The sequence below is a fragment of the Peromyscus leucopus genome, chromosome 8b (genome assembly GCF_004664715.2).
Source record: "Peromyscus leucopus breed LL Stock chromosome 8b, UCI_PerLeu_2.1, whole genome shotgun sequence".
NCBI classification, from domain to species: Eukaryota; Metazoa; Chordata; class Mammalia; order Rodentia; family Cricetidae; genus Peromyscus; species Peromyscus leucopus.
The window spans coordinates 44,880,355-44,905,965 of record NC_051086.1 but is presented as its reverse complement, the minus strand read 5'-3'; the positions used below and the strand labels follow the sequence as shown (position 1 = coordinate 44,905,965).

General features: G+C 43.7%; 1 protein-coding gene across 11 annotated transcripts in view; it reads right to left on the bottom strand.

Annotated features, from left to right (window-relative positions):
* The window catches only part of Specc1 (sperm antigen with calponin homology and coiled-coil domains 1), a 280,028-nt gene that overhangs the window by 149,865 nt on the left and 104,552 nt on the right, over positions 1–25,611 (bottom strand). The window contains exon 1 of one of the 11 annotated variants that reach the window (XM_028857079.2): positions 14,891–15,125. The exons of the other annotated variants lie outside the window; for them this stretch is intronic. Coding sequence (XP_028712912.1) covers positions 14,891–14,930 — 40 coding nt within the window. The 5' untranslated portion in view covers positions 14,931–15,125. Of the gene's footprint in view, positions 1–14,890; positions 15,126–25,611 lie in introns of those variants that run through there. 11 annotated transcript variants of the gene reach the window in all.

Genomic DNA, 25,611 nt, shown 5'->3' with positions numbered 1-25,611 from the left:
AAGAAAAGCAATAGGAGAAAAAAGCTCAAGGTGAAGAAAGTGCTAAACTTTAAATGGATCACAAATAGTACTAGACAAAAGTAATCAAAAGAGATTCACACCCAGACGTACCATCAAAGGGCTGAGTTCCAAGCACTGTGCTGACTTAGAGCAAATGTTTTCAAAGGGGGTAAGGCGTTTTGAGGGTACAAGAACCAGGAACCAAGGGATGCCTGGGTCCTGTTTAGGGGCCTAAGACTAAACGTGGTAAGCCCATGGTGAGTGAGTCACATGAGAAACAGAGAAGCACTCTCTTCATGACTCTGCCTCTCCAAGGCTAAACAGAAGTGGCGAGGAGCCCAACATATGTGAGAGTCCACTGACCTCCACTTAGCCCTCTGTAAAGCAAGCTATGACCTGGCCTCCCCACCCTGATATCTGCACAAAAGAGGTGGGGAGAAAGGCCTGGCCCGATGAAGTGCAAGGAAACAGGCCCCAGCAAGGTCTACAGCAAGGAGTGGGAAAGAATGAGTGAGGCCCGGGCCTGACCTCCTGAGTCAGCCAGGCTGTGTGAGGGTGAGACCTGTGGTCAGCCATGGAACCAACTTCCTGAGTGCAAACATTTATAAAAAAAGAAAATACTGGAAAAACAAAAATTTGTTTTGAGGCAATCAAAATTCATAAAGGAAATGAAGAGAACAATTGCTAGAAAAGGTAAATTCTCCCTAAACTTTCCTAATTTTTACAACTGCATGATGGGACAGAGGAGTCTGAACACCCAGACTCCGTGTGGGATGCTGTGAAGGGCTGCCCTGGCTCGAGTTCTTTTGGGACGAGGTGGCTAAGTATCCCATTTCAGCACCACCTGCTTCCTTCACCAACACATATAGACTATTCCCATAGTCACAAATCTGATCTCAAGACCTATTTCCCCAGGCAGTAACTAGGACCATCAATTATAACCTCATTATATATTCATTTAATTTTTTGATTTTCTTTAAACCTCACCTTTGAGGGCTGAAGAGATGACTCAAACGTTAAAAGCATTTACTGCTCTTGCAAAAGACCTAGTTTTGATTCCTAGCCATACATATGGTGTGGCTCACAACCATCCACAACTCCAGTTCCAGGAGATCTGATGCTCTCATCTGACCTCTGTGGGTATCAGGCATACATGTTGTTCACAGACACACATGCAAGCAAAACATTCATACACATAAAATAAAATAAATAAATCATTTAAAAAATAAAGCACAACTTTAATTAAAATTTAATTCCCCTATTAAACTGTATTTATTTATTGTGGTGCTGGGAATCAAATCTAGGATTGTAAATATGTTACATATGTGTTCAACCATTGAGCCTTCAGGGTGGTTCAGCAGGGAAAACATTTTGCCATGCACTCTACCCTGTTCATTTATCTGAAGAGCATTTTCCCATTCCTGGGTATAATCCTGACAATCACAGTTTGGTCCCCAGAACCCACAATGAAGGTAAAACCTGCTCCTGAGAGTTGTCCCCTGACCTCTACATGGAATGCACACTTGTATGAACACATAACACATATACAAACACACACACACACACAAACACCTCCTTTCCCCCCCTCCCTCCCTCTCTTACACACAGATATACACACAAATAATAAAATATGCTGTTCAAAAAAACAACTGTATAAAGAATCAGATGGGCAAATAACCGTAAAGGGCCAAGTAAAGAACCAAGTGAATGGTAGGAGCTGTGACACATAGAGATCTCAGGCCCAATAAAGATCTCATTCAAAAAAGTAAAGACCTTCTGTAAGACAGCAGGCTATGCCAATTTGTGTTCTCTGGGTTACCCTTTTACAAAAACACAATGAGTATACGTATCACTCTACACTCCTCCCTGTTCATTTATCTGTAGAGCATTTCCCTATCCTTGGGTATAACCCTGAGAATCACAGTTTAAAATGGCAGTGTGCATATTATCAGTGAATCAAATTGCTATCATTACTTCACCATTCTTTTATGTTTAGATGTCCAGAAAACTATGCAATGAGGAATGTTTGTGCTTCTATTAGATAAAAGTATATACTGAATGTCTCCCATGGTCATTGTGAGCTTAGATTAATTTCTCTGAATTTAGTTTCTCAGCACTTTTCATACACACAATTAGCTTTATAAATAAAACTGACCACAGTGCTGCAAAGATAATATAATCATCTTAACATTGTGTAAATATTTTAAAGTCTTAAAAGAAACTTCTTTGGAAAACACGGTCAGAGCTGACCGTTGCACCTAAATATGAAATAAAACAGAAACCTTTAGGTCAACCAACAGACTGCATTCTTTTCATTCCAGGGCAAAGGCTAGACTTGCTTTTTAGTTATTGTTTCCTTTTGTTCCCCAGACTCATAGAGCCTTATTTGGAAGTTTCCCTTCCTGGCCTGCAATTGTCAGAGGGGTATGATGGAGATACAACAGTACTACGTAGAAATTCTGGAATAATCTGGATTCCCCAAAGCATAAACACAATCATACACTTCTTAAAATTGGAAGGGTCTTTATGATGTAAGTGTAACTCAAATCCTTGTTTTATCAACAATGAAAACCTATCAAGTTGAAGGAAGAAGAAAGGAGCTGAGAGTGTCTGAGTCCAGGGTTTTGTCTCTTCGTCCACCCTACTGCCTAGAGAAGACAGGATCTGTTTATTTAGTTAAATCCATTTCTTATTCCGCTTTACCAGAAGTCTCCCCCAGCAAGTATCTCTTCAGGCTAGTCCACATTCCATTTTTCAAACACACACCTCTGACTCTTACAGCCTTGAGGGGTGGTGAGCAGACAAGACTCCTCCAGGGACCAGGAAAGCAATCACACTGTTAAGCCCTCCCGTGCTTTCAAGCCTAAGCAATCTCTGGGCTCTCCCTCCCCCTTATCTGCTCACCATCTCTCCCCAAGTCCTCCTTAAACACTTGACTGCCTTTTTTATTTTATTTTTTTCTGAGACAGGGTCTCACTATGTAGCTCTGGCTGTCTTGGAACTCACTATGTAGACCAGGCTGGCCTCAAACTCACAGAGATCCAGCTGCCTCCACCTCCCAAGTGCTGGGATTAAAGGAGTGAGCCACGACACCTGGCTACCTAGTTGCCTCTTAATAAACATTCAGGGACTGGAAGACAGCTCAGTGGTTAAGAGCACTGGCTACTCTTCCAGAAGACCCAGGTTCAATTCCCAATACTCACATGGCAGCTTACAACTGTCTGTAACTCTAGTTCCAGGGGATTCGACACCCTCACACAGATATACATGCAGACAAAACACCAATACATATAAAAATAAATTTTAAAAAAGAATAAATGTTCATTGTGTTCCCCTGAGTAAAGTGGGAATAATGGTCCACCTGTGGAGGTTCAGCTATAAAGGATTGTGAGGAAAAATGTATGAGTCTAGAGACAAGAAGTACAGTATGGTGCGTAGGGACAGAAGGGCGGTCCAATTAGCTTCCCTGGGTGCTACAGGAATGCCACTTGACAAGGCACATGTACAATAACTCTAAGGAAAATAAACAGTTATATGAGCTAATCCAAGCCAGGGAGAGGAAAAGATCTCCAGGAAAGGCAAAATGTCTATGGCCTAAACATTACACCTTTTTGTCTGACTGTGTCTCTGTGTGTGTGTGTGTGTGTGTGTGTGTGTGTGTGTGTGTGTGTGTGTGTGTGTAACCTGCACTTTATTGTAGTACTAGGGCTAAGATCCAGGACCTCACAAGCATCTCTAAGCTAGTGTTTCTCGATCTTTCTAATGCTGCGACCCTTTAATATAGTTCCTCATATTGTGGTGGCCCCCAACCATAAAATCATTTCATTGCTACTTTATAACTGTAAATTTTGCTACTGTTATGGATCATAATGTAAGTATCTGATATGCTACCCCCATGGAGGTCTCACAGGTTGAGAACCACTGTTCTAAACCATGTAACTGCCATCATAGGGAGTTCAGTTGCATCCCCTTGCAAAAGGATTATCCCAGCAGGCCTTGTTATGTTTACTTCTCCTCGTTGAGGGGCAAAGAGGCCCACTAGACCCTCATCTATATGCTCCCTACTACCTGTTGTACACAACTCTGCGCTAATTGCACATGGCCTTGGGGATGGGCTAACGCATATGGACTGAGGAAGATTAGGGGAAGGGGGTTCCATCTATGTGGCTGATGGAGGGCAGAGCTTTTCCAAGTGTGGCCTGTTGTGGGAGGAATACCCCTCGCCTATGTTCTGTTAGTTCCTGAGTGAACTTTGGCAGAATCATGCTTCAGTTTGTTGTAGGGTCCTTAGTTTTAGGAAAAGGAATAGACTTTGTTTATGTTTCCCCCAGAAGGAATTTTAACAGCATGCTAGGTAAGCACTCTGCCACTGAGTTTCACCCCAGCCCTATATTTTCTTTTTATAAACAGGAGAAACAATAACTGGAGTATACATAGTCTGGCAGGTTTGGTTACAGTTTCCAGACACCAGGAAGAGATCAGGAGCAAGGGAGAGGTAAGGAAGGCCCAGAATGCTGACAAGCAATACAAGCTGACTCCAGGCATAAGGAGGCTCTCGAGCTTCACAAAGTCAAGACCAATGGCAGAATTAGCATTAATAATGATGACATAAAGGGGATAAGAAAACAGTTAATGAAAGAGATATCTTGCTTGGTGGTGGTGCAAGCCTTTAATCCCAACACTTGGGAGGCAGAGGCAAGGCGGATCACTATGAATTCAAGGCCATCCTGGTCTACAGAGTTAGTGCCAGGACAGCCAAGGCTGTTACACAGTGAAACTCTAAAACTCTAGAGAGAGAGAGAGAGAGAGAGAGAGAGAGAGAGAGAGAGAGAGAGAGAAGAGAGAGAGAGAGAGAGAGAGAGAGAGAGAGAGAGAGAGAGAGAGAGACCTTGCTATACTTTAAGGACAATTTTATATACAAAATAGCTAGCACAAAGTTCAATGATATAGAAGATGTGAAAGTGAATATTCCAAGTACCCACATCAGACAGCTTACAACCTCCTACAACTCTGGTTCCAAAGGATCGAATGCCCTCTTCTGGCCTCTGTAGGCCACCTGCACACATAGCGCACATATACACACGCAGGCCCACATACACATAAAACTAAGTAATGCAAACCAAAGCATAAAGCACAAGAACAAAATGCCCCAGAAAATTAACATGCCAGGGAAGTTGTGAGGGGCACACACACAATCACAATCACAAAATCAACATGTAAGCACACAGAGATATGTATCTTCCCCATACATTTTGTTTACCTACAACAAGACTTTCCTTTTATTAGCCTGAGGTCCATTTTGTAAGCATATAATTCCATGTAACTTTGGCACACTGAATGTTTTCAGATTGAAGGAAAATGAGAGACCAAAATATAACTATCATCAGATAATTTCCTAATACTTTTATGACCACTGTGAATAGTCTCTTTGTTTTATCTATTTTAAGATCAGAAAGTTAAACTGCTGATAATTTGACCTTCAAGATTTTTTTTTCTATTTGGCTGTTAACGTTAGGGAGAAACATAGGACCTATCAGAGAAAAGAGATGAGTTTGTTGGCACATAAAACAAAGAGGATTTTTCAGGGCTTTGGAGGTCACTGGCACTAGTTCTTTACTAACTATAGTTTTGGGTCAAATTTGTGAGTTCACTTTTCCAGGTTTATCATAAGCCCTTATTGTTAATATTTATCCACAATAAGGTTACATTTGGGACAATAAGACAGAAATGAGGGGAGGTTGGAGGAAACAGGACTAATTGTGCTGGACATGAAGGTACATGCCCATAATCCCAGCACTTAGGACGCTGAAGCAGTAGGTTTGCCAAGAGTTCCATGCCAGCTTGGTCTACAGAGCAAGAACAGGCTACCAGGGATACAGAACAAGACCTTGTCTCAAAACAAACTCACACTCATTGTTCTAAAGTAAGAGGATTTTAAAAAAAAGAAGAAGAACTGAGGAAGACACTAATAAAAGGGCATCTCTAACCAGCATGAGTTACCAAAACCCAGGGAAGCAGGGGTCCTCTGACAAGGGTGAGAGGCAGTGGGCAGGTTACTTGTGTCAAAATAAGGAAAACCTACTACGCACAAGCTTTTCTGAAAATTGTAATATTAGAGCATCTTTTAAAAATCTAATTTTAAACATCTGGCCAATCACATTAGACTATCTTAAACCTACCTTCTTTTCCTGGGAATGCAAATGTTTCCTAGGAATATGAGGGAGAGTTGCCATCAGCTCCTTCGCGCTCCACCCAGAGGACTATGCGGAGAATTAAGGCCCCGCTGGGCACTCGGCATCCATGGGAAGTAGGTGCTGAAGGCGCAGGTAGGAAGAAGATGGCCAGCAAGGAGGAGACTAACAAGAGGCTGAGCTAGCTGGGGTGTGTCCTGGGAGAGACACTGTCACAGCAGCCTTCACAAGGGTCCCGAGCCCTGCGTATACTTCACAGGCATCAAAAATGTTGCATAAACCACTCTGACCTCACTACAGCTAAAGGAAAATTTCCTTAAAGTAAAACAATTTGGGGCTGAAGAATTGGCTCACTGCTTAAGAACACTTCTTGCCCTTGCAGAGGGCCCAGGTTTGATTCCCAGCACTCACATGGCAGCTCACCAATGTCTGTAACTCCAGTGCCAGGAGATCAGTGCCCTCTTCTGACCTCCAAGGACACCAGGCACACACGTGGTACACATATTTATACATAGGAAAAACATTCATACACATAAAATAATAAATCTCAATGAAAGAGTTAAATGATTCAAAGGATTATAAATATCCAGACAACATTTCTAAAAGCAAAATCCAAACCTTTCTTTGAGTTAGAATGTATATTAGTTGCTTTTCTGTTGCTGTGATAAAATACCATGACCAAAAGCAACTTCAGAAAGAAAGGATGTATTGTAGCTTATGGCTCCAGGGGAATAGAGTACATAATAACAGGAAAGGCCCATTAACTCATTTCCCTTTTTATCTGATCTGGTCCTACACAACAGATATAAATTTGATGGTCATTATAAGCTTTCTGTTAATTACCAAGTAAGAAATAATTTACATATATATCAAATCATTACTTGCCCCCTCTGAAAGACATCTTTACAAAAAGTGCCACACTACTTTTTAGCATAGAAAAGTCCATCTTCCTCACAAGTGAAAAATCTCACCTAAAACCATCTGGGCTCAGGGTGTTTTGAAGTTATTTTCTGATATCTTCCAAGATTCCTTGTGTGTACAAATATTTAATTTCTTTTCTTTTCCCCCATCTCCTTCCCCTCCCCCTTCTCTCATAAGGATCAAATCCAGGGTCTCACATGTGCTACTCACAGACTTTCTCACTGAGCTCTACTCCCAGGCCTGTTTCTTATCTTCATAAATTGATTTTTGTTAAATTTGGTTTTTCTATAAAATTTTGATTTTGTCAAAATCTATTTTTATTTTTTATTCTACCTAAAACAAACAAAACCTGGCTCCAACATCCCTTATAACGTGAATTCTGTGTGTGTGTGTGCGCGCGCGCGCACACATGCACATGCACACATGTTTAGACCAGAGGTCAAGATGACCTTGTTTTCTGAAACAAGATCTCCACTTTGGGACTCTGCTCTCCACCACAATTTTTGAGACAGGGTCTCTCACGGAGCTTGTGGACTTGGCTGGACTGGCTGGTCAGCAAGCCCAGAGAACTTTCTGTACAATCTTCTTTTTCTAGAAGAATCTAAATGTAGCTTTATCTACTTCATTGTTTTAACAAAAACTCACTTCTGCATTTTTTTCACTCCAGTTGTTTTCTCTTTTGTTCTTTCATATTTATTCAACAAACACTAAGTGCCATCCATGTGCTACATGCTAAGGACAGAGAAAAGCAGAAAGGACAGTCTTTTCTCTGTTGTCCAGCCTGGCTTGCAGCTCCTGGGCTAAGCAGTCCTCCCGTTGGCTGGGACACAGGTTCTGCAGCATCAAGCCTACTCTGCTGGCTGTTTCCTGATGTTCTAGTACTGACTTCATTCCTTTTCATTTTTTCTTACTTGATAATAAAACCTTTCAGAAGAATGGATCTGCTTATTGTTTGTAACTCCATCAGTATTTCAACTACTTTCCTAAATGACCTGAAAGAACAGTTCTCAACTCCTAGTGAGTCAAAATTTTCCAAATGGTTTTTAAAATTTCAACTTTTATTATTTAGTTTTATTGCATTATGATCACAGAGTGACCAGTAAAAATTCCCCTAAAGATTCTAATGATGTTTTCTGTCTTTAGAACAGGTCATCATTTTAACCATTCTATGAACATCCTGGAAAAATGTTTGTGTATGACACATGGGTAAATTCTTCCAGTGTTTTGTCAGCTAGCATACTAGTTTAGGATTATGATCTTACGTTGGGAAAGGTCTACCCTCTCATTTGAGAAACTTTGTGTCCTGTGTTTTTAACTGACTCTTTCTATTACTTCAGTAGAGTGACCTTATAAGTCAGATGAAGCCAAGAGAGAACCACAGTTAAATCAAAAATCACATTTGCTTTACTATCAAGAAAGATACTGACTTAAGATACAGGAAAACATACAAAAAGTAGGCAATGTGTCAAGTCAAAGGTCTTGGGAGTTAGGCGGGGAAATATCAAGACAGTGTAAATGCAAAAGAAGTACAAATTCATCAAGCGGCATGCAGATTTCAATGTGGGGGTGACCAGGCTAGGCAGAGAAGAGTGGCACAAGTCTTGAAGCCCTGCACGTGGGAGGCAGAAGCAGTAGATCTCTGAGAGTTTAAAGTCAAGCCTGGTCTACATAGCAAGTCCAGGCTAGCCACAGCTACATAATAGAGAATGTCTCAAAATAAATAAAGTAATGACCAGAATTAAGTAAAATATAACTTGAATCTAGACAGAGAAATGTCATGACCGCCTCCTTGTTTAAGTTCTGATATCTATACTATGAAAAATTTTAAAAATCTGAATTTAAGTAGGGCATTGGTAGCGTACACCTTTAATTCCAGCACTCAAGAGGCAGAGGCAAGCAGATCTCTAAGTTCAAGGCCGGCATGGTCTACAGAGAGAGCTCCAGGCCAGCCAGGGCTACACAGAGAAGCCCTGTTTTGAAAAACAATTAAAAAAAAAAAAGTTGACTGGGAACTAGGGAGGCAGCCTAAGAAAAAGGAACTGGAGAGTCACAAGCACCTAGTACAAAGCCAAGCACACTGCCTAAAGTTAGTCAAGAAATATAGATGGTGAAGAGTAGATTGCTTTTTTAAAGTTTTTAAGTTTTGTTTTAGGCCAGGTAGTGGTGGCCCACGCCTTTAATCCCAGCACTCGGGAGGCAGAGCCAGGTGGATCTCTGAGTTAGAGGCCAGCCTGGGCTACAGAGTGAGTTCCAAGAAAGGCGCAAAGCTACACAGAGAAACCCTGTCTCGAAAAACCAAAAAAAAAAAAAAAAAAAAGTTTTGTTTTTTTTTTTTTGTGTGTGTGGGAGGAGGAGTCTGTTGGGAGTTGAAACCAGGGTTTTGCACATGTCAAGCATATGTTCTTACAATGAGCCGCATGCTTTACCCCCTTAGGTTTTTAAATATATACCAAAGTTTATAAAAACAAATTTGGTATAAAAATATACCAAAATTTAGCAGTGAACATCTGTACAGCCACCATGTGTATTTTGATACTAACAATGAAATTAGATTTTTTTCCCCTTTCAGACAGGGTCTCACTATGTGACCTTAGCTGGCCTGGAATTGCTATATAGTGAAATTACAATTTATATATGGCTTACGGAAATAGGGCACAAGAGATATAATAGTGAAAATTTAATTCCTCTACTTTCACAGCAAGGATTAGTGGAGAACCATGAAAGTTAATTAAAAACAGTAAAGATACAGAGTATTATGTAGATTTGTAGAGATAACCACAATGTCTTTGAATTATATCAAAAAATAAAAATGGAGCCAGGCACAGTGGCATACAACATTAATCCTAGTACTAGGGAGGCAAAGGCAGGCAGATCTCTGAGATCAAGGCCAGTCTGGACTGTGTAGGGAGACACTGTCAAAAAGAAAGATATAGGGAGGGAGGGAGGGAGGGAGGGAGGGAGGGAGGGAGGGAGGGGAGGGAGAGAGCGAGAGGGAGAGGGAGGGTGGAAGGGAGGGGGAGGGAGGGGGAAGGGGGATATGGTTGGGTAGTTGGTAGTTCTTGCTTATCATACACACAGCCCTGGGCTTGATCCTCATCACTGCAAAAAATCCAGAAGTGGTAGCATGCACCTGTAAGGCCAACACTTGGGAAGTGAAAGCAGGAGGATCATAAGTTCAAGGTTCAGCTACACAGTGAGCTCAAGGTGAGCCTATAGGACCCTGTCTTAAAAGCAAATCAAAACAAAAAGAGGGGCAGATGAGTAGACAGATGAATAGATGGACAGAGGAATAAAACAAATGTGGGTAAAGGAGCATTCATGATGCCTTTCAGCTATTTAGATTTTTTTTTTTTTTTTTTGGACAGGGTTTCCCTGGCTGTCCTGGAACCTGCTTTGTAGACCAGGCTGGCCTTGAACTCAGAGGTTCTCCTGCCTCTGCCTTCTGAGTTCAGATTAAAAATTTTATAATAAAATATTGACACAGATACAGTTGAGAATGTCCATGCTTGCAAAGAGACTTCGAATGTTCACCACTGGCCATGCTGTCCAGAGACACTTCTGGGCTCCTGGTGTCTGGAGCTGTGTGGCCGTCGAGCATACTGAGTGTAGGTAGAAATGGCATGTACCACTTTCATCCTTACCCCTAAAACCTCCTGCAGGAGCCACCATACTCTCTGAGTGTGGACATATCCATAGCAATGCAGGAGCCAATAACTTCCTTTAGGGTCCCTAGATCACAGTTTACTAAGACAGGAGAAAAAAAATAAACCAGTTGTCTTAATGGTTATTTTGGAAATTCAACTATAACAATAGTTAGCAATACCTAGAGTAAATAGCATGTGACCCAAGAAAGGTGCTACAGAAGGAAACTTTTTATTTTAGACCATTTATATTCATTTTTAAACTCTCAACGCAAATTTAAAACAAATATTAAACAGATACCTCAGCTTGTACTATGACTAGGATAAGTCTTCTCAGCTCACCTTCGAGGCACAATTATAAAATGGCACCCCTCCCTCTGGGTCAATACAACTCCAAGCTGGCTGGGCTTGTCCATCGCTTTACCCAGAAGCCTTTAAACAGTACACAGATGGTAGCCCTGTGGCAACCTGCCTGGAAACAGAAGGTCTGTTAACTAGACCCTGTAGCAAGTAAGTGATGTAGCCTTCATCTTTTAAGTGCCCTTGAACATGGAACTTCTGTCATTTATTTTAAATAAACTTTTTAAAAAATTTACTTTTATTGTATGTGCATTGGTGTTTTGCCTACAGGTAAGTCTGTGTGACAGTGTCAGATTTTGGAATTATAGACAGTTGTTAGCTGCTATGTGGGTGATGGGATTTGAACCCAGGGCCTTTGGAAGAGCCATCCGTACCCCTAACTACTGAGCCATCTCTCTAGCCCCAGGAACTTCTGTCTTTAACCTGATCATTTCTCTTACTATCCTGCCAATACTACAGTTACAATGAACTAACTCAGAAGACAACAGACAGAAGGAGAACCTTGCGGCCATTGTGGCTGCCACAGAGCTACAGAAGCAGCAGCCACAGCAGCTAAGGAGGTGGGTTCTGTCTAACCCACCCACCCCCAGGAGGGAGGAGCACCGTCTGAAGAACGGGCCTATACAATCTGCCCTCTCACGCCTGCAGAAGGGGTCTGAGAGAAGGATGCGTTCATCTACTTTTTATTAATTTATTTGTTTACTTGTGTGTGGTGAAGGGAAGGTCAGAAGACAACTTGCACAAACTTGTTCTCTCCTTCCTCCATCTAGATTCCAGGGACTGAACTCAAGCTGTTTAGACTTGGTATCTAGCCGGGCGGTCCTGGCATACTTCTTTAATCCCAGCATTCGGGAAGCAGAGGCAGGATGAAGTTTGAGGCCAGCTTGGTCTACAGAGTGAGGGCGTTCCAGGACACCCAGGGCTACGCTGAGAAACCCTGTCTCAAAATAATAAAACTAACTAAATAAATAAAAATAAAAATAAGACTTGGTATCTAGCACTTTCATCCCCTGAACCATCTCACTCACCCCATTTACCCTTTAAACAGAACCTCCTCGTCCAAACATCTGAGGTACTGTTGCCAACTAGCCCTAAAGGGACATCACTAAAAGCCCTAAGAAAGAACATATCATTCAAATGCCACCAGGATCCTAGGATTCCACTCGGTGCACACATGTGTGAAAACACACACACACACACACACACACACACACACACACACACACACACCAAGCAGCTTCTGGTCAACGACCTCCCACAGACAGGTGGGCAGAAAACTTAAAATCTCCTCCAGTGGTCAGCATTGCTGCAGACCCCATCTGCAGGCTAGAACTTCATCTGATCAGCATCATTCTGAGGCTCTCCCTGGATCTGTATTACCCTCTGAGGGTTTCCCTAACCAATTCTGCTTCCTCTTTCCTTTGTCTTCCTTTGGTCTTCCTTCCTGTAACAAATCTCATGCAATCCTGAGTGTCACTTCCCAAAGGATACAACTAACTCGGTGGCGGAACTTGGTGACATTCAGACTCAGGAGTTCTTGCCTCCTCCAGCCTCCCAGCTCTCTCCTACCACCCCCGCCCTCGTCTTTGGTCCTCTGCAGAAGTACTTGTTCACATTCTAGCTCAATGCACCAACAACTGCACAGAGCTCTGCTTTCTAGAGTCTCACTGGTAAGTTTCACAGCATTTCATAAAGGTGCTGTTGAAGTTACAGTCATCCTTTCAGCCAGAGTCCAGGATTCAAAGCCTTTGCCAAGATTCCCAGTCAACTATCTTTCCTTGCGGCAAGCTAGACTGGATTCCCATTCTGAAATTATACTCACTTTGAAGACCCACAACAAAGGGCTGGGGATGGAGCTCAGTGGTGGAGCATGTGCTTAGCACGTGCAAAGCCCCGAGTTCCATCTGAGGGATACAAATATTAAGATAAAATAAGCCACTGGCATACACATATCCTTTGACTTCCTAGTCATTGGAGAGCTTTAAAATGTAAGGGCACTTGGAAATCTTAATACCAAACAACTGATCAACAAAAGCAACAGTCTCCTCATATTTTTTTTAAGTAAAGGAGATAATAGTTTCTCACAATTACTTGGCATTGACAGGTAATTTTTAAATGTTATATCTCCTTTACCTAGTTATTCAGCAAGTTAACTCATCCAAACTTTTCTCAGTAGAATAAACAACAGATTATTCTTATTTTCATTTATTGATTATTCTGTACAAAAAAAGTTTGGATAACTGCTGTGTGAGACTCCTATGTAATCTACACAGTAACCCACCCCTAAGAGTGTTCTTTCTTCACCCTCAGATTCCAGTGCAGCTGTCAAAGTTTTGAGCAGTGGCTGGTCTAACAGTCCAATGTACCACAAGTGTCAGGAAGGCAATAGTGTCGGTCCAGATCCAAAGGGGCTAGGGTGTGAGTGAAGAGCTATGGATGGAGGTTAAGACGACTGGGTCATCCATGGAGCACCGCTCCAGAGTCAGAGAGTAAGTCACTGGACAAGTCACTTCCCCTTAGAGCCTCAATAACATCCTCAAGTTAAAAGTTTCAGCCTTGGTGATACAGTAGGAAGCATAACTGCCTTCCAAGTTAAACACTTGAAAATTGCTACTGTGATTGCTCTTCCTTTTGCAGGGGGCTGCTTTTGAGGCACTGAGAAGGGTCCTGTGTTGAACACATCAACCTGGGCTTTCCTACAATACAACCTCTGACAAGCCTGGGCTATCTCGAACCCTTACTCTACCTAGTAAGGTCAAAATAGCACCCAAATTTGCATGTGCTGTGTGCCCAGACAGGGGGGCTCCCGCTGTGAGACCTAAGTCTAAAACCAACAGAAAACGAGTTAGCGCCGCCTAAGGAGGTTTCATGTGCACAAAATGTGACCCAAGGGTGTATTCCTTCCTTCCTAAGGAACAGTAAATGGAATAGTGGTGAAGGCGTAAGCGGAGTCAGAAAGCTAAACAAACGGGAAGCTTTTTTTTTTTTTTTCCCAGATAGTAAAAAAAGGCTTGGTCTATGAAAAAAAAATCACTACTACTTTGAAAAAATTTTAATAGCTCTGACTGGTCAACCTGCCACAAAATCTTCCCAATAGGCCAGAGTGCCATTTTTGCGGCTAAATTAAATCCCATTTAATTCACATGACAGTTCTGCTGTTTTAAATACACCCGTGGTATTCAGCATCTAAAAGTGAGCGGAGGGAGTCCCGTCAGAGCAAAGAGAGATGAAAACCGGAATCCAGCTGACTCCCCACCGAGCTCCCTTCAGCTGCAAGCAAATAAAAAGTTGATACACCATATAAGTTTCTGGCATCCTAGAAGAGACCCAGATGATTCTGGGTCAGAAACAAGTCCCAATCAAGTCCTCGGTCTGAGCACGAGGAACAAAATCAGCTGACGGGCCGCCACCTTTCCGTGGGACTCCAGAAAGTGTGTGGTATGCAAATGGCACACTGCAAAATGGACAAAGAACCAGAAGAGCACTGCCAAGTCACACTTTTCGTCTCGGATGCCCCCCTAGCTTGTGGGGGGGAGGGGTTGGGACCGGGTACACAGGGAGGACCCCCGCCGGACCGCCGCCGCTTGCAACGCCCGCCCCGCCCCGGCTGGTGGCCCGGCGAGCACAGGTAATTTCACAATCCCATGAGCGCATTCCAGAGCGGAGACTCACGGGCCCGGGGAAGTTCACCTTGCCCCGCGCCCCTGCGAGGCGGGCCGCGCGCGCGGTGGGGGGAAGGGCGTGGCGGTAAGGGGGCGCGACCCGCACCCCACAGACCTGGCTCGGGCTCCTCCAGCTTCGCCGAGTGGTTGCCCATGGTCGGCAGACTCCGATGGCCGCAGGCTGGCGGGCCCCGGACCGAGCGGCTGCCGTGCCGTGCCGCAGCGCGCGCGCCTGCTCGGGCAAAGGAAGCCGGCGGCGGCGGCCGCTGGTCCGCTCCAGTCAAAGAAAGAGCCGAGCGCCTTCCAGTTCCCGGCGGCCAGGGAGCCGCTCCTCGCGCCCGCGGGCAAGCCCCGCCCACTCATCTGCATACGCCACGCCCTCCGGGCGCCTCGCGACCCGCCCACCTCATCTGCATCCCGCCTGAATGACTCGGCCCGCCCGTTCCCCGCCCCCCCCAACTCCTTGTAGTCTGTCAGGCGAGACCCGCCCCCCTTTGGGCTCCTCCAAGTCGGGCCAGGCGTGGCCCGCCCCTCTCATCTGCATCCTGAGGCCCGCCCCCTTCAACTCCTTGCTGTCTGTCAAGCGAGGCCCGCCCCCTCATCTGCATACCGCTCCTAGTGTCCAAAGAACCCTTCCCGGCCCTTTGTGGGCTGACCGACTTCAGGCCTCTCTCCACCCGCCCACGCGGAGAACTGCGGCTGGACAAGGTAGGCTGGAAAAACCCCAGTGTGGAAGGCTGGAAGCCAAGTGCCATGGGCAAGGTGAAGTCTTGCACGTGAGAAGTAAGATCTATCTGAACAAGAAAGACCTAGAGTCGACACACAGGGCAGACGTTCGATAAATATTTCTAAACGGAGCCAATGAATGAGTTTGGAACAACTCTCAGCGAGCAGGGGAAGAAAAACCAAGCGGACAGTCCTGCCCACGATCCAGGGCCAATCAGTAGCAGAAACTGGTATCAGAAATGAATGGTTTTTATGGAAATGACCCTGTCCATCTTCCCTCCTACAGTTGAAACAGTCAGACCTAACCAAACCTCACAGTGACAATACTCAGGAATAATAAAGTAATGAATAGAATGACTGGTCCTCTCCCCTGCCTGACTGAACATAGCTTGGTTGGTTGGTTGTTGGTTGGTTGGTTGGTTGGTTGGTTGGTGGTATTTTGTTGTTGTTTTGAGATAGGGTCTCTGTCCGTAGCCCTGGCTCTCCTGAAACTTGGCTATATAATATAAACCAGGCTGGCCTCAAACTCAGAGATCTGCTTGCCTCTGCCTCCCTAGTGCTAGGATTAAAGGCCAGAGCTACCCATACTCAGGGGACACTACTTGGTTGCTTTTTTTTTTTTAACGTATTTCTTATTTTTATCAATTCTCTGAGAATTTCATTCAATGTATTTTGATCACGTTCACCCCACTTCCCTACTAAAGTCCCCTAACTTCTCTTTTGTCTTTTCTTTTTTTCTAATAATCCGTCAATTTGTACCGCCCGTGTACTTCTAGATGTGGGCCCCCCATTGTAGCATTTCTTTAAAGGCCACACCCTTAAAGAAGGCCATCTCTTCCCCCCTTGAAGCTATGGACTGTCTGTGGTTTCTCAGCTGGGGGCCCAGCCCCTCTCCCCTCCCCGCTAGAACGTTGACAGGCTTGATCTTGGGCAGGCAGCTACAGTGCCATGAGTTCACGGGTGTCCAGAAGCCACTGCTCTCCTTTGGTCCTCCGTGACTGACCTCCAGCTCTCAGACTCTTCCCACCCCTTCTTCTGCCAGGGTCCCTGAGCCTTGGACCGGGGAAACACAGACATCTCATCTTCCGCTGATGCTCTGCACTCTGGTCAGTTTTGAGCTTCTATGTTAACCATCATCATCCACACAGAGAAACGTCCCTGGTGAGGTCTGAGGGCCACAGACCACTCTACGGATATAGAGATGTGAGTTTAGAGAGCAGTTTGACCGTCTGTCCACCTACCAGAATAATATGTTCACCCCAGCGTGGGTTCTTCCCACCCATCTTGTTAGGGCACTCTCGGTCACTCTCTGCATCTCAAAACTCATGTGTTTTCGGGCCCTATGTTCTCCTAGGTTGCAGCTTCTGGGTGGCCTCATTCTTTCTGTTGGTCCTTCTCTGTCACCTCCAGACCCTGGAGCGACCCAAAGCTCCACTATATGACAATTCTTCCGCTCTTCACTTCCCGACTTGGTAGTCTTTAAATCCCACCAGTGTGGGGCCAGCCTGGCCCCTCTTCTGAACCAGACTTCGGTGAGTTCACGGCCTCCTTGATGCCACCTCTTGGCAAGTGCTCCGAAAGGTCTAAGAAGCAACTCGACTTTACCAGAACAAAACGGAATGTCTGGATTTTTTTTTTTGCCATAGATGTGTGTCTCTTGTAGTTTCTTTATCTCCATATTTTAAAAACTCCATCCTTCCACTCACTCAGGTCAACAACTTCAGTTCCTCTCACATCAAGTCTATCAGCAGGTCCTGTCATGTCGACTGGATATTTTGTAAAGCTCACCACCTCTCGGGACTCACCAGATCCCTGCTACCCCACGGTCTCAGCAACTGTCAGCTCCTCCCAGCATTTCTGTAACTACCTCCTAAACAGTGTCCTTTCTTTCTCCTGCCCCTGTTTGTAATAAGGATGTGGCACCTTTTCAGCCTAGCCAACTTGAATAATTCTTCACTCTCCCCTGCAAGGGACCCCCCTCCTCAGCCTTTTCACCACTCCCCAAATCATCGAGCATGCTCCCACCCTTGGGGCCTACATTACTGTTTCCTTTTCCTGGACCACATTTCCCCCAGACGCTCCTGTGGCATAGACCCTATGACTCATCTCCTAGATCTGGGATTGAAAGTCCCATTTGGAGAGGCAGCTCTCCTCACACCAACAGCAGACCAACAACTGCACTCCCTCACTTGGTGAACCCCCGTGGGTATAGTAGCACTTATCCCATGGGGGGATAAGTTTCAAACCTCCAGTGAATGCCTGAAACTGCAGATGATACCAAGTCCCATTTATACTGTATTTCTTCCAGGACAAACACTTCTGATAAAACCTTATTTATAAATTAGGCACAGTTAGAGACTGACAATACTTTATAACCGTAGAATATGTTTTTTTTTTTCTGTTCTTATTGGGAATTTTCAATTTTTTATTTAAGGGAAGGAAGCACTTTATTGTATCTGTTTGGCATATCCATATTACCAGTGTCACTACTCTCAGGCTTCTGGGCCATTATCAAAATAAGGGTTACTTGTACACAGCATTGTAAAGCTGTGACAGAAGATCTGATAAGGAAGATGGCTGCTAATTGACCAACAGGAAGGCAGTATAGGGAACATGGACCTTCTGAACAAAAGAATGATTCACATCCTGGAGTTGTATGCCATGAGATTTCATTGTGTTTGCTACTCAGGACACTGCACAGTTTAAAACTCATCAACTGTTAGTTTCTGGAATTTTATACTTCTTATTTTCAAATGATGGTTGACTATAGGTAACTGAAATTTAAATAGTCCCCATCCACAAATGGTGAGGAGCCCTGTACACTAATTATTATCCTCCCACTAAACTAAGTTTCATGATATCATTTGTGAATGAATGAATAAATGAATGAACGAACATATAGGCTCTACCGTACATAAATCATCCCTTAAATATATAGTACTCTTATTAGTGTTTACTATTTACAAAAAATATTATTACTTCTTTTTAGTGGTAATACCATGAACTGATTTCTTCAACAAAACCATTTTGTCGAAGACAAGCATCACATTTACTTCTGTAATCTACAAAACTTAGCAGAGCATTAAGATACATGGACTAAGGAAAATAAATTGTCCAAGACAATGTTGGAGCAAAAATCCACACAGGATCATGTTCAAACCCCCCTCCCCATTTTTAAAGAGGTGAAAAATGGATGCAGAAAAGATGACCAACTTCTCCAAATCATTCTCTAATGAGAGACAAACCCTGAGACTATGAAGATTTTAAGAGTGATACAGCTTCTGTTTACAAAGCAGTCCCAAGCTTATCCGAAGAGTCTGGAAACGGATGAGTCATTTTATTAATTCTGTAAAATGTCAAGCACGCCATTACCAAACCTCTTTATGAGAGCCAGACAACAGCCCAACCTGGCCTCCTCTGGTTCTCTCAACTCCCACATCTGGTCACATCGGGTCAGTTCTGTATTTCAGGTTCCCAACGTGGGCTAGCGTTTACCTCTTTCCTGGCTTTCCTGCCTTCTGTTCAATGCAGGCCTTGCTTTCAAGACTGACTGCATTAGCTTTGCAGCTCCAATTGCTCTTCATTCCACTTTTAAAAAACGCAAATGCTGGAGAGGTAACCAGTTGAGAGCACTTAACGCTCTTGCAGAAGATCTGGGATCCATTCCCAGCACCCATATTGGCGGTTCACAACTATCTCTAACTCCAATCCTAGATGATCCAATGCCCTCCTCTGAACCTCTGCTGGTACCAAGGACACACATGGTATATAAACATACATGCAGGCAAAACAGTCTCACATAAAATAAAATATACAAATCTAATTTTTAAAATTAAAAATAAACTAATAAATTAAAAAATGTTGGCCGGGCGGTGGTGGCACACGCCTTTAATCCCAGCACTCAGGAGGCAGAGCCAGGCGGATCTCTGTGAGTTCGAGGCCAGCCTGGGCTACCAAGTGAGCTCCAGGAAAGGCGCAAAGCTACGCAGAGAAACCCTGTCTCTAAAAACCAAAAAAAAAAAAAAAAAAAAAAAAAAAAAAAAAAAAAAATGCAAATCTGACTTAATGTCGTCTGTTTAAAAGCTCCTCATGACTCCTGGATCTTGCTCTGTAGACCAGGCTGGCCTTGAACTCACAGAGATCTACCTGCCTTTGCCTCCCAAGTGCTGGAATTAAAGGTGTGCACCACTGCTGCCCAGCAAGTCCTTCTTAAATTCTAGGACTTCAATTCCACCAGTACAACTCTAGCTCCATCTTTCAAAAGTGTGACATGCTTTCTACTTTATATTCCAGCATCTTCAAGCCCAGATGTAGCTCTAAAAATATAGCCTGTCTTAAGCCTCTGTGCTTTTGACCTGACACTACTCATCCATGGCTGCCCAGCAGGCGCCTATTTATCTGCTATGAACCAAATTGTGGCCCCCATCCCCACCCCAAAGGAGCCTGCTGAAGTTGCATCTCCAGTGTGATAGTCAAATGAAGCCTTAATGGTGGGATCCTCCTCTTACTGGTAGCTTAAAAAGGAGAAAGACATCTTCCTTCCTCTGTCATTTACAGACATGGTAAGAAGTAGCTTTATTTAAGAAAAGAACCATCATCAGAACTGGGACTGGGACCTCAGACTCCCAGCCTCTAGAACTATGGGAAATTAATCTCTATCAATTGAGCCACACAATATAAGATATTTGGTTATGATACAATTTTATTTACTAAGTGGGCACAATTAGCACCTTTAAAATTCTTGCTTAGGCATCTCCTTGGCAGAATTCAGTATTTTCTTTCACTGGACTTATGGACTTTGTAAATGCTTACATTCCCCCCACATCCCTACCCTATTCTAACCATCTTTCCTTGTGAGACTGGGGTCTCTCTGAGCAGCAATGACCCCTTGGAATCATCTTTGCATCACCAACACCTAACACGTAGTCATCCAGTTATGTCCTAATTGGCTCTTCTGTTGGTGTGTTAGAACAGTGAACAAAGGCAACTTGAAGGAGGAAGGTTTATTTGGCTGCACTTCCAGGTCACAGCCCATTGCCGAGGGAAGTCTGAGGAGGACTGAAGCAGAAATCATTGAGGGACACTGTTTACTGGCTTGTCCCCAAGCTCGCATTCTACTTCCTTTTTTATATAGCAGAGGTCCACCTACCTACAGATGGTACTGCCCACAGAAGACTAGGTTCCCTGACATCAATCAGCAAACAAGGCAATACTCCACAGACAGGTTCACAGGCCAATTTTATGGCAACAGTTCTTCAGTTGAGGTTCCCTCTTCTTGGTGTGTCAAATTGATAACTAAGGTTAGCCTCACAGGTTAGTAATTTATTTACTCACAATTTGACTAAAGCATTAATTTCTCAAACAAAAATTGTCATGAGTATTTGAATCTCTAAAGAATTATTTGAGGCTGGGCGGTGGTTGTGCATGCCTTTAATCCCAGCACTTGAGAGGCAGAGCCAGGCAGATTTCTGAGTTTGAGGCGAGCCTGGTTCAAAGTGAGTTCCAGGACAGCAAGGACTAAACAGAGAAACCCTGTCTTGAAAAACAAACAAACAGACAGACAAAAAGATTTGAAACTAGGTATGGTGGCTACATCTGTAATCTCAGCAGTTGGGAGACTGGAACAAGAGGGCTGTGATGTATTCAAGGCTAACCTGGGCTCATAGTAAGACCCTGTTGTTGCTGTTGTTACTTTAAAGTCTTTGCTATCCATAAAACTTCTGTTGTTAAAATGAGAAGAAAAAAATCAGTCTATAATTTTATTTGCTTATTTTTGAGACAGGTCTATCTATGTAACCCTGACTGTCCTGAAACTCACTAGACTGTAGGCCAGCCCGGCCTCAGACTCACAGAGATCTGCCTGCCTCTGCAGGCATTAAAGGTGTGTACCACCATGAAGAATGGAGCTATATCTCTTTGAAAATGGACAATAGATCTGAACAGACATTTCTCAAGAGAGATGAGTAGCCAACAGACATTTGACAAAATGCTCAAATCTCTAACTACCAAGAAAATGCAAATTAAAACCATGATACATCATCACATCTCTGAGGATAGCTATTATTACCAAAAGGGTAATGTTAAGTGTGATAAACCACAGATGGTGGTGAGGATACAGATTAAAAGGAACCTTATACACCTGTTGGTGGGGTTGTAATTAGTATAGCCACTTTGAAAATCGTATGGAGGTTCATCAAAAGCAAAAAAAAATTGAGTTACCACATGACCCACAATCCTATTTCCTGGTATGCAAATAGCTGAAATTGATGTCTTGAAGAAATATCTGTACTCCATGTTCATAGCAACTATACTGACAGCAGCCAAGGAATAAGAGTCCATCAGTGGACAAAGGAACTGTGGAAAAATACCTCTCTATGTAGCCTTTAACGAACTAAATTCTGCCATTAAAAACGGAACTGTGGAACTGGCACATTACGCTAAGTGAAGCAAGCAGACACAGAGAAATGCTGCATGATCTCACTTATGTGTGCAATATGGAAAAGATGAGCTCAAAAGAACGGAAAACGGGAGCTGGTTGGTGGCTCAAAAGAAAAAGCCTGCTACAGGCTGGAGAGATGGCTCCGTGGTTAAGAGTGCTCTTCCGGAGGCCCCAGGTTCAATTCCCAGCACCCACATGGCAGCTAACAACTGTCTGTAACTCCAAGATCTGACACCCTCTCACAGACATACATGCAGGCAAAACACCAATGAACATAAAATAAATAAATTATATATATAAAAACAGAAATATATATATATATTATATATATATATATATATATATACAGAAAACAAAAAAGTGGTTACCAAAGGCTTCCCCAGACTTGAAACCTATATACCATTGAGAAAGATGTTTAGAAAAATAATCACCATGTTTTAATACAGGTTACTTCCAAAAGGGAGTCTTTTAGATAATGTTTTAACTTTAAAAACACTGTTTGGTTTTTCCCTACAAATCTCTTTTCAGAATTTATCTTATATATAGGAGTGCTTTGCCTGCACGTATATAGGTGTACCTTGTGTATACCTGGTGCCTGCAGAATTCAAAAGAGGACATAAGGTCCCCGACAACTAGAGTTACAGATGTCTGTGAGCCACCATGTGGGTGTTGGGACCCAAACCTGGTGAACAAGTGCTCTTAACTGCTGAGCCATCTCTCCATCACATTTTTTTTATGGGGATTTTTTTTTTTTTTTTTGGTTTTTTGAGACAGGGTTTCTCTGTGTAGCTTTGCGCCTTTCCTGGGACTCACTTGGTAGCCCAGGCTGGCCTCGAACTCACAGAGATCCGCCTGCCTCTGCCTCCCGAGTGCTGGGATTAAAGGCGTGCGCCACCACCGCCCGGCTCTCCATCACATTTTTCAATCTCTTTTTCATTTATTTTAGAAATTAGGGTCAAACCAGGCAATGGTGGCGCATGCCTTTGATCCCAGGATTCGGGAGCCAGAGGCAGGTGGATCTCCATGAGTTCAAGCCCAGCCTGGTTTACAGAGTGAGTTCCAGGACAGCCAGGGCTACACAGAGAAACCCTATCTTGGAATAAAAAAAAATGAGGTAAAGACACATACCATCTTACCCATGTTTAACTGTGTGCAGTTCCACAGTCTGTTTACACTGTTGTGAAATCTCCACCACTGGCCATCTCCAGAACGCTTTTCATCTTGGAAAACTGAAGTTCTCTAGCCGTTAAACACCAACCCGCTATTCCTCCTCAACAACCCTTGCAACCACTGTTCGACTTTGTGTGTGTAGATTTTTCTCTTCTAGGTACCTCACAGGAGTGGACTTACATCACATCGGCCATTCTGTAACGGATGTGTTTCAAAACAATGCCTTCAAGGCTCTTCCATGTTATAGAATGTGCCATGATTTCCTTCTTTTTCTTTTCAAGAATTGGGTGTATATAGGCCTGATAAGGCAATACATACCTTTAATCCCAGCATACAGAAGGCAGAGGCAAGCAGATCCCTGTGAATTTGAGGTCAGTCTGAATTACAAAGCAAGTTCTAAGCTAATCAGGGCAACATACTAAGAACCTGTCTCAAAAAAACCCACAAGTGTACATGTGTGCATGTGCGTGTGCGTGTGTACAACTGTCTGTAATTCCAGTTCCAGGGGACCCAACACCCATGGCAAAACACCAATACACATTGAAAAAAAAAAGGAAATAGTTAAAAAGACATTATTTTGTTCTATACTTTTCAAGCTATCAAGCATGAATTGTTTTAGTTAAAAACAATGTCATTTTCCTTATCAAAATTAAAAATAATAGTTGGGCCATAGTTGGGTGTGGCAGCACACACCTTTAATCCCAGCACTTAGGAGGCAGAAGCAGGCAATCCCTGTCTGTGAGTTCAAGCCCAGCCTGATCCACATAGTAGCTTCCAGGACAGTCAGATATAGAGAGACCCTGTCTCTAAAATAAAATAATATTAAAGTATCTTTATGTGTACTATGCTCAAAATCCTAGAAGGTAAGATAGTCCACACCTTAGAGGCCATGGATTCCTTTATTTAGTAAATAATTTTCAGTATCCACTTTGTACATTACATTATTCAAGTTTCCTACCTTCTGGAGAAGGGAAAAAAAGGCTCAGCTTTCCTAATGAGCCCAGCCACCTTGTTGAACAAGGAGCAGGTTCACACAAGAAGAAAGCCAAGAGAAGCTTGAGCGTGAGCAGAAGGTGGTAAAGTCAAGTGACCGACTCAGACAGAGAGCTCCCTAGGTGAATGCCTGCACACTGGGCCAGAAATACTCCAGCTGTGGGAAAGTGTCAGGTAATGAGCAGGGAGGTTCTATCCGGACAAAAGCAGATCAGTGGCTGGCCTGAGCTGGTGGTCAAAACCGGGTGACTAGAAACAGAAGGGAGATTTGAGGACTGACAGCGTGTTTTATCACAAATAAGTTTTAACAGTCATAACTTGGCCATTTACTAAAAATCACTGGCTTGCACACCTTAGATGAATTTTATATGTAAGTGATTTTTTCCCCCCAAACAGTCAAGTAAGATAAGTGCAAAAACCTTAGGACTGTATTGTTTTCTAGCTAAAAGAGGCTGAGCCCTCACTGAATTTAATCAGCATGATTGCAGCCTGGCAGTCTGTGAAGAGAAGGGGGGTGGGTGCTCTGACCCAGGAGGTGCCTGGCTCCAGAACTGGACTTTATTCAAAGCAATCAAGGATTATTAAGCAGGAAGGAGCAGCAGGCAGGGCAGGATACAGTGAGTGTGATTTTAAAGGGAAAAGCACATCCTGTTGTGGGGTGACTCTTAGGAGCTGATCTCTTCTCAGTGAACCGCATTTCCGTTCATGTCTGCAGTAGCAGGAGGGCACGGAGGGACGGGGAGGCACTTGGCGGGGACACCCGCATCCTGAACAACAAGGCTCCCGCTCTGGGCCCTTCTTTGTTCAGGAGAGCGAACAAAGGCTTGATTGTGAGAAAGTCACAATCAAAGCGCCAACGGGGGAAGGAGATACAGTTGCCGAGGGATCACATGAATCTAGGCAAGAGGTTGTTAAGGTGTCTTACCTAGTGAGCAGGCCGCTGAGCAGGGAAATGGTCTGGTGAGGGGTGTGGCTGGAGAAGACAGTCTGTTAATACATATACCCTCATTGAACACTTTTCTGATGACCAATCCACCAAAGCAGCCAACGAGCCCCAAGTATTCAGGGAACTCACCCTTGGCAAGGGGAATACTTTGGCTGAAAGTAGGTTCCCCTCAAAGGCACCCGTGAACTGCTGCCCCCAGCATTGAGCTGTTTGTGTCCTAAGAGTCAGGTGTTTTTGTCCCCAGACACATGCTAGTTGTATTTAAGTTGTACAACTCGACTATCACATGAACTAATGAAAAATGAATGGGGGGGGGAGGCAAGAATACGCTGGATTTGTCAAAAAGGTGAACCACTAAAGATGCCTGCCCGCTCTAACTATAAACTATGAGGAGGTGTCAATAAGTAAGTGAAAGGGTTCCACATTAACCATATGCATCTCTAGTCTTCCTCATGGTTGAGAAAAAACAGGCTCAGCCAGCAGCCTGCCTCCAGCGGTGGTGACTCCCACACTCTAAGCTATGGCTTTGCCTGTAGCTGGGAGCAAAATTCTATGTCTTAAA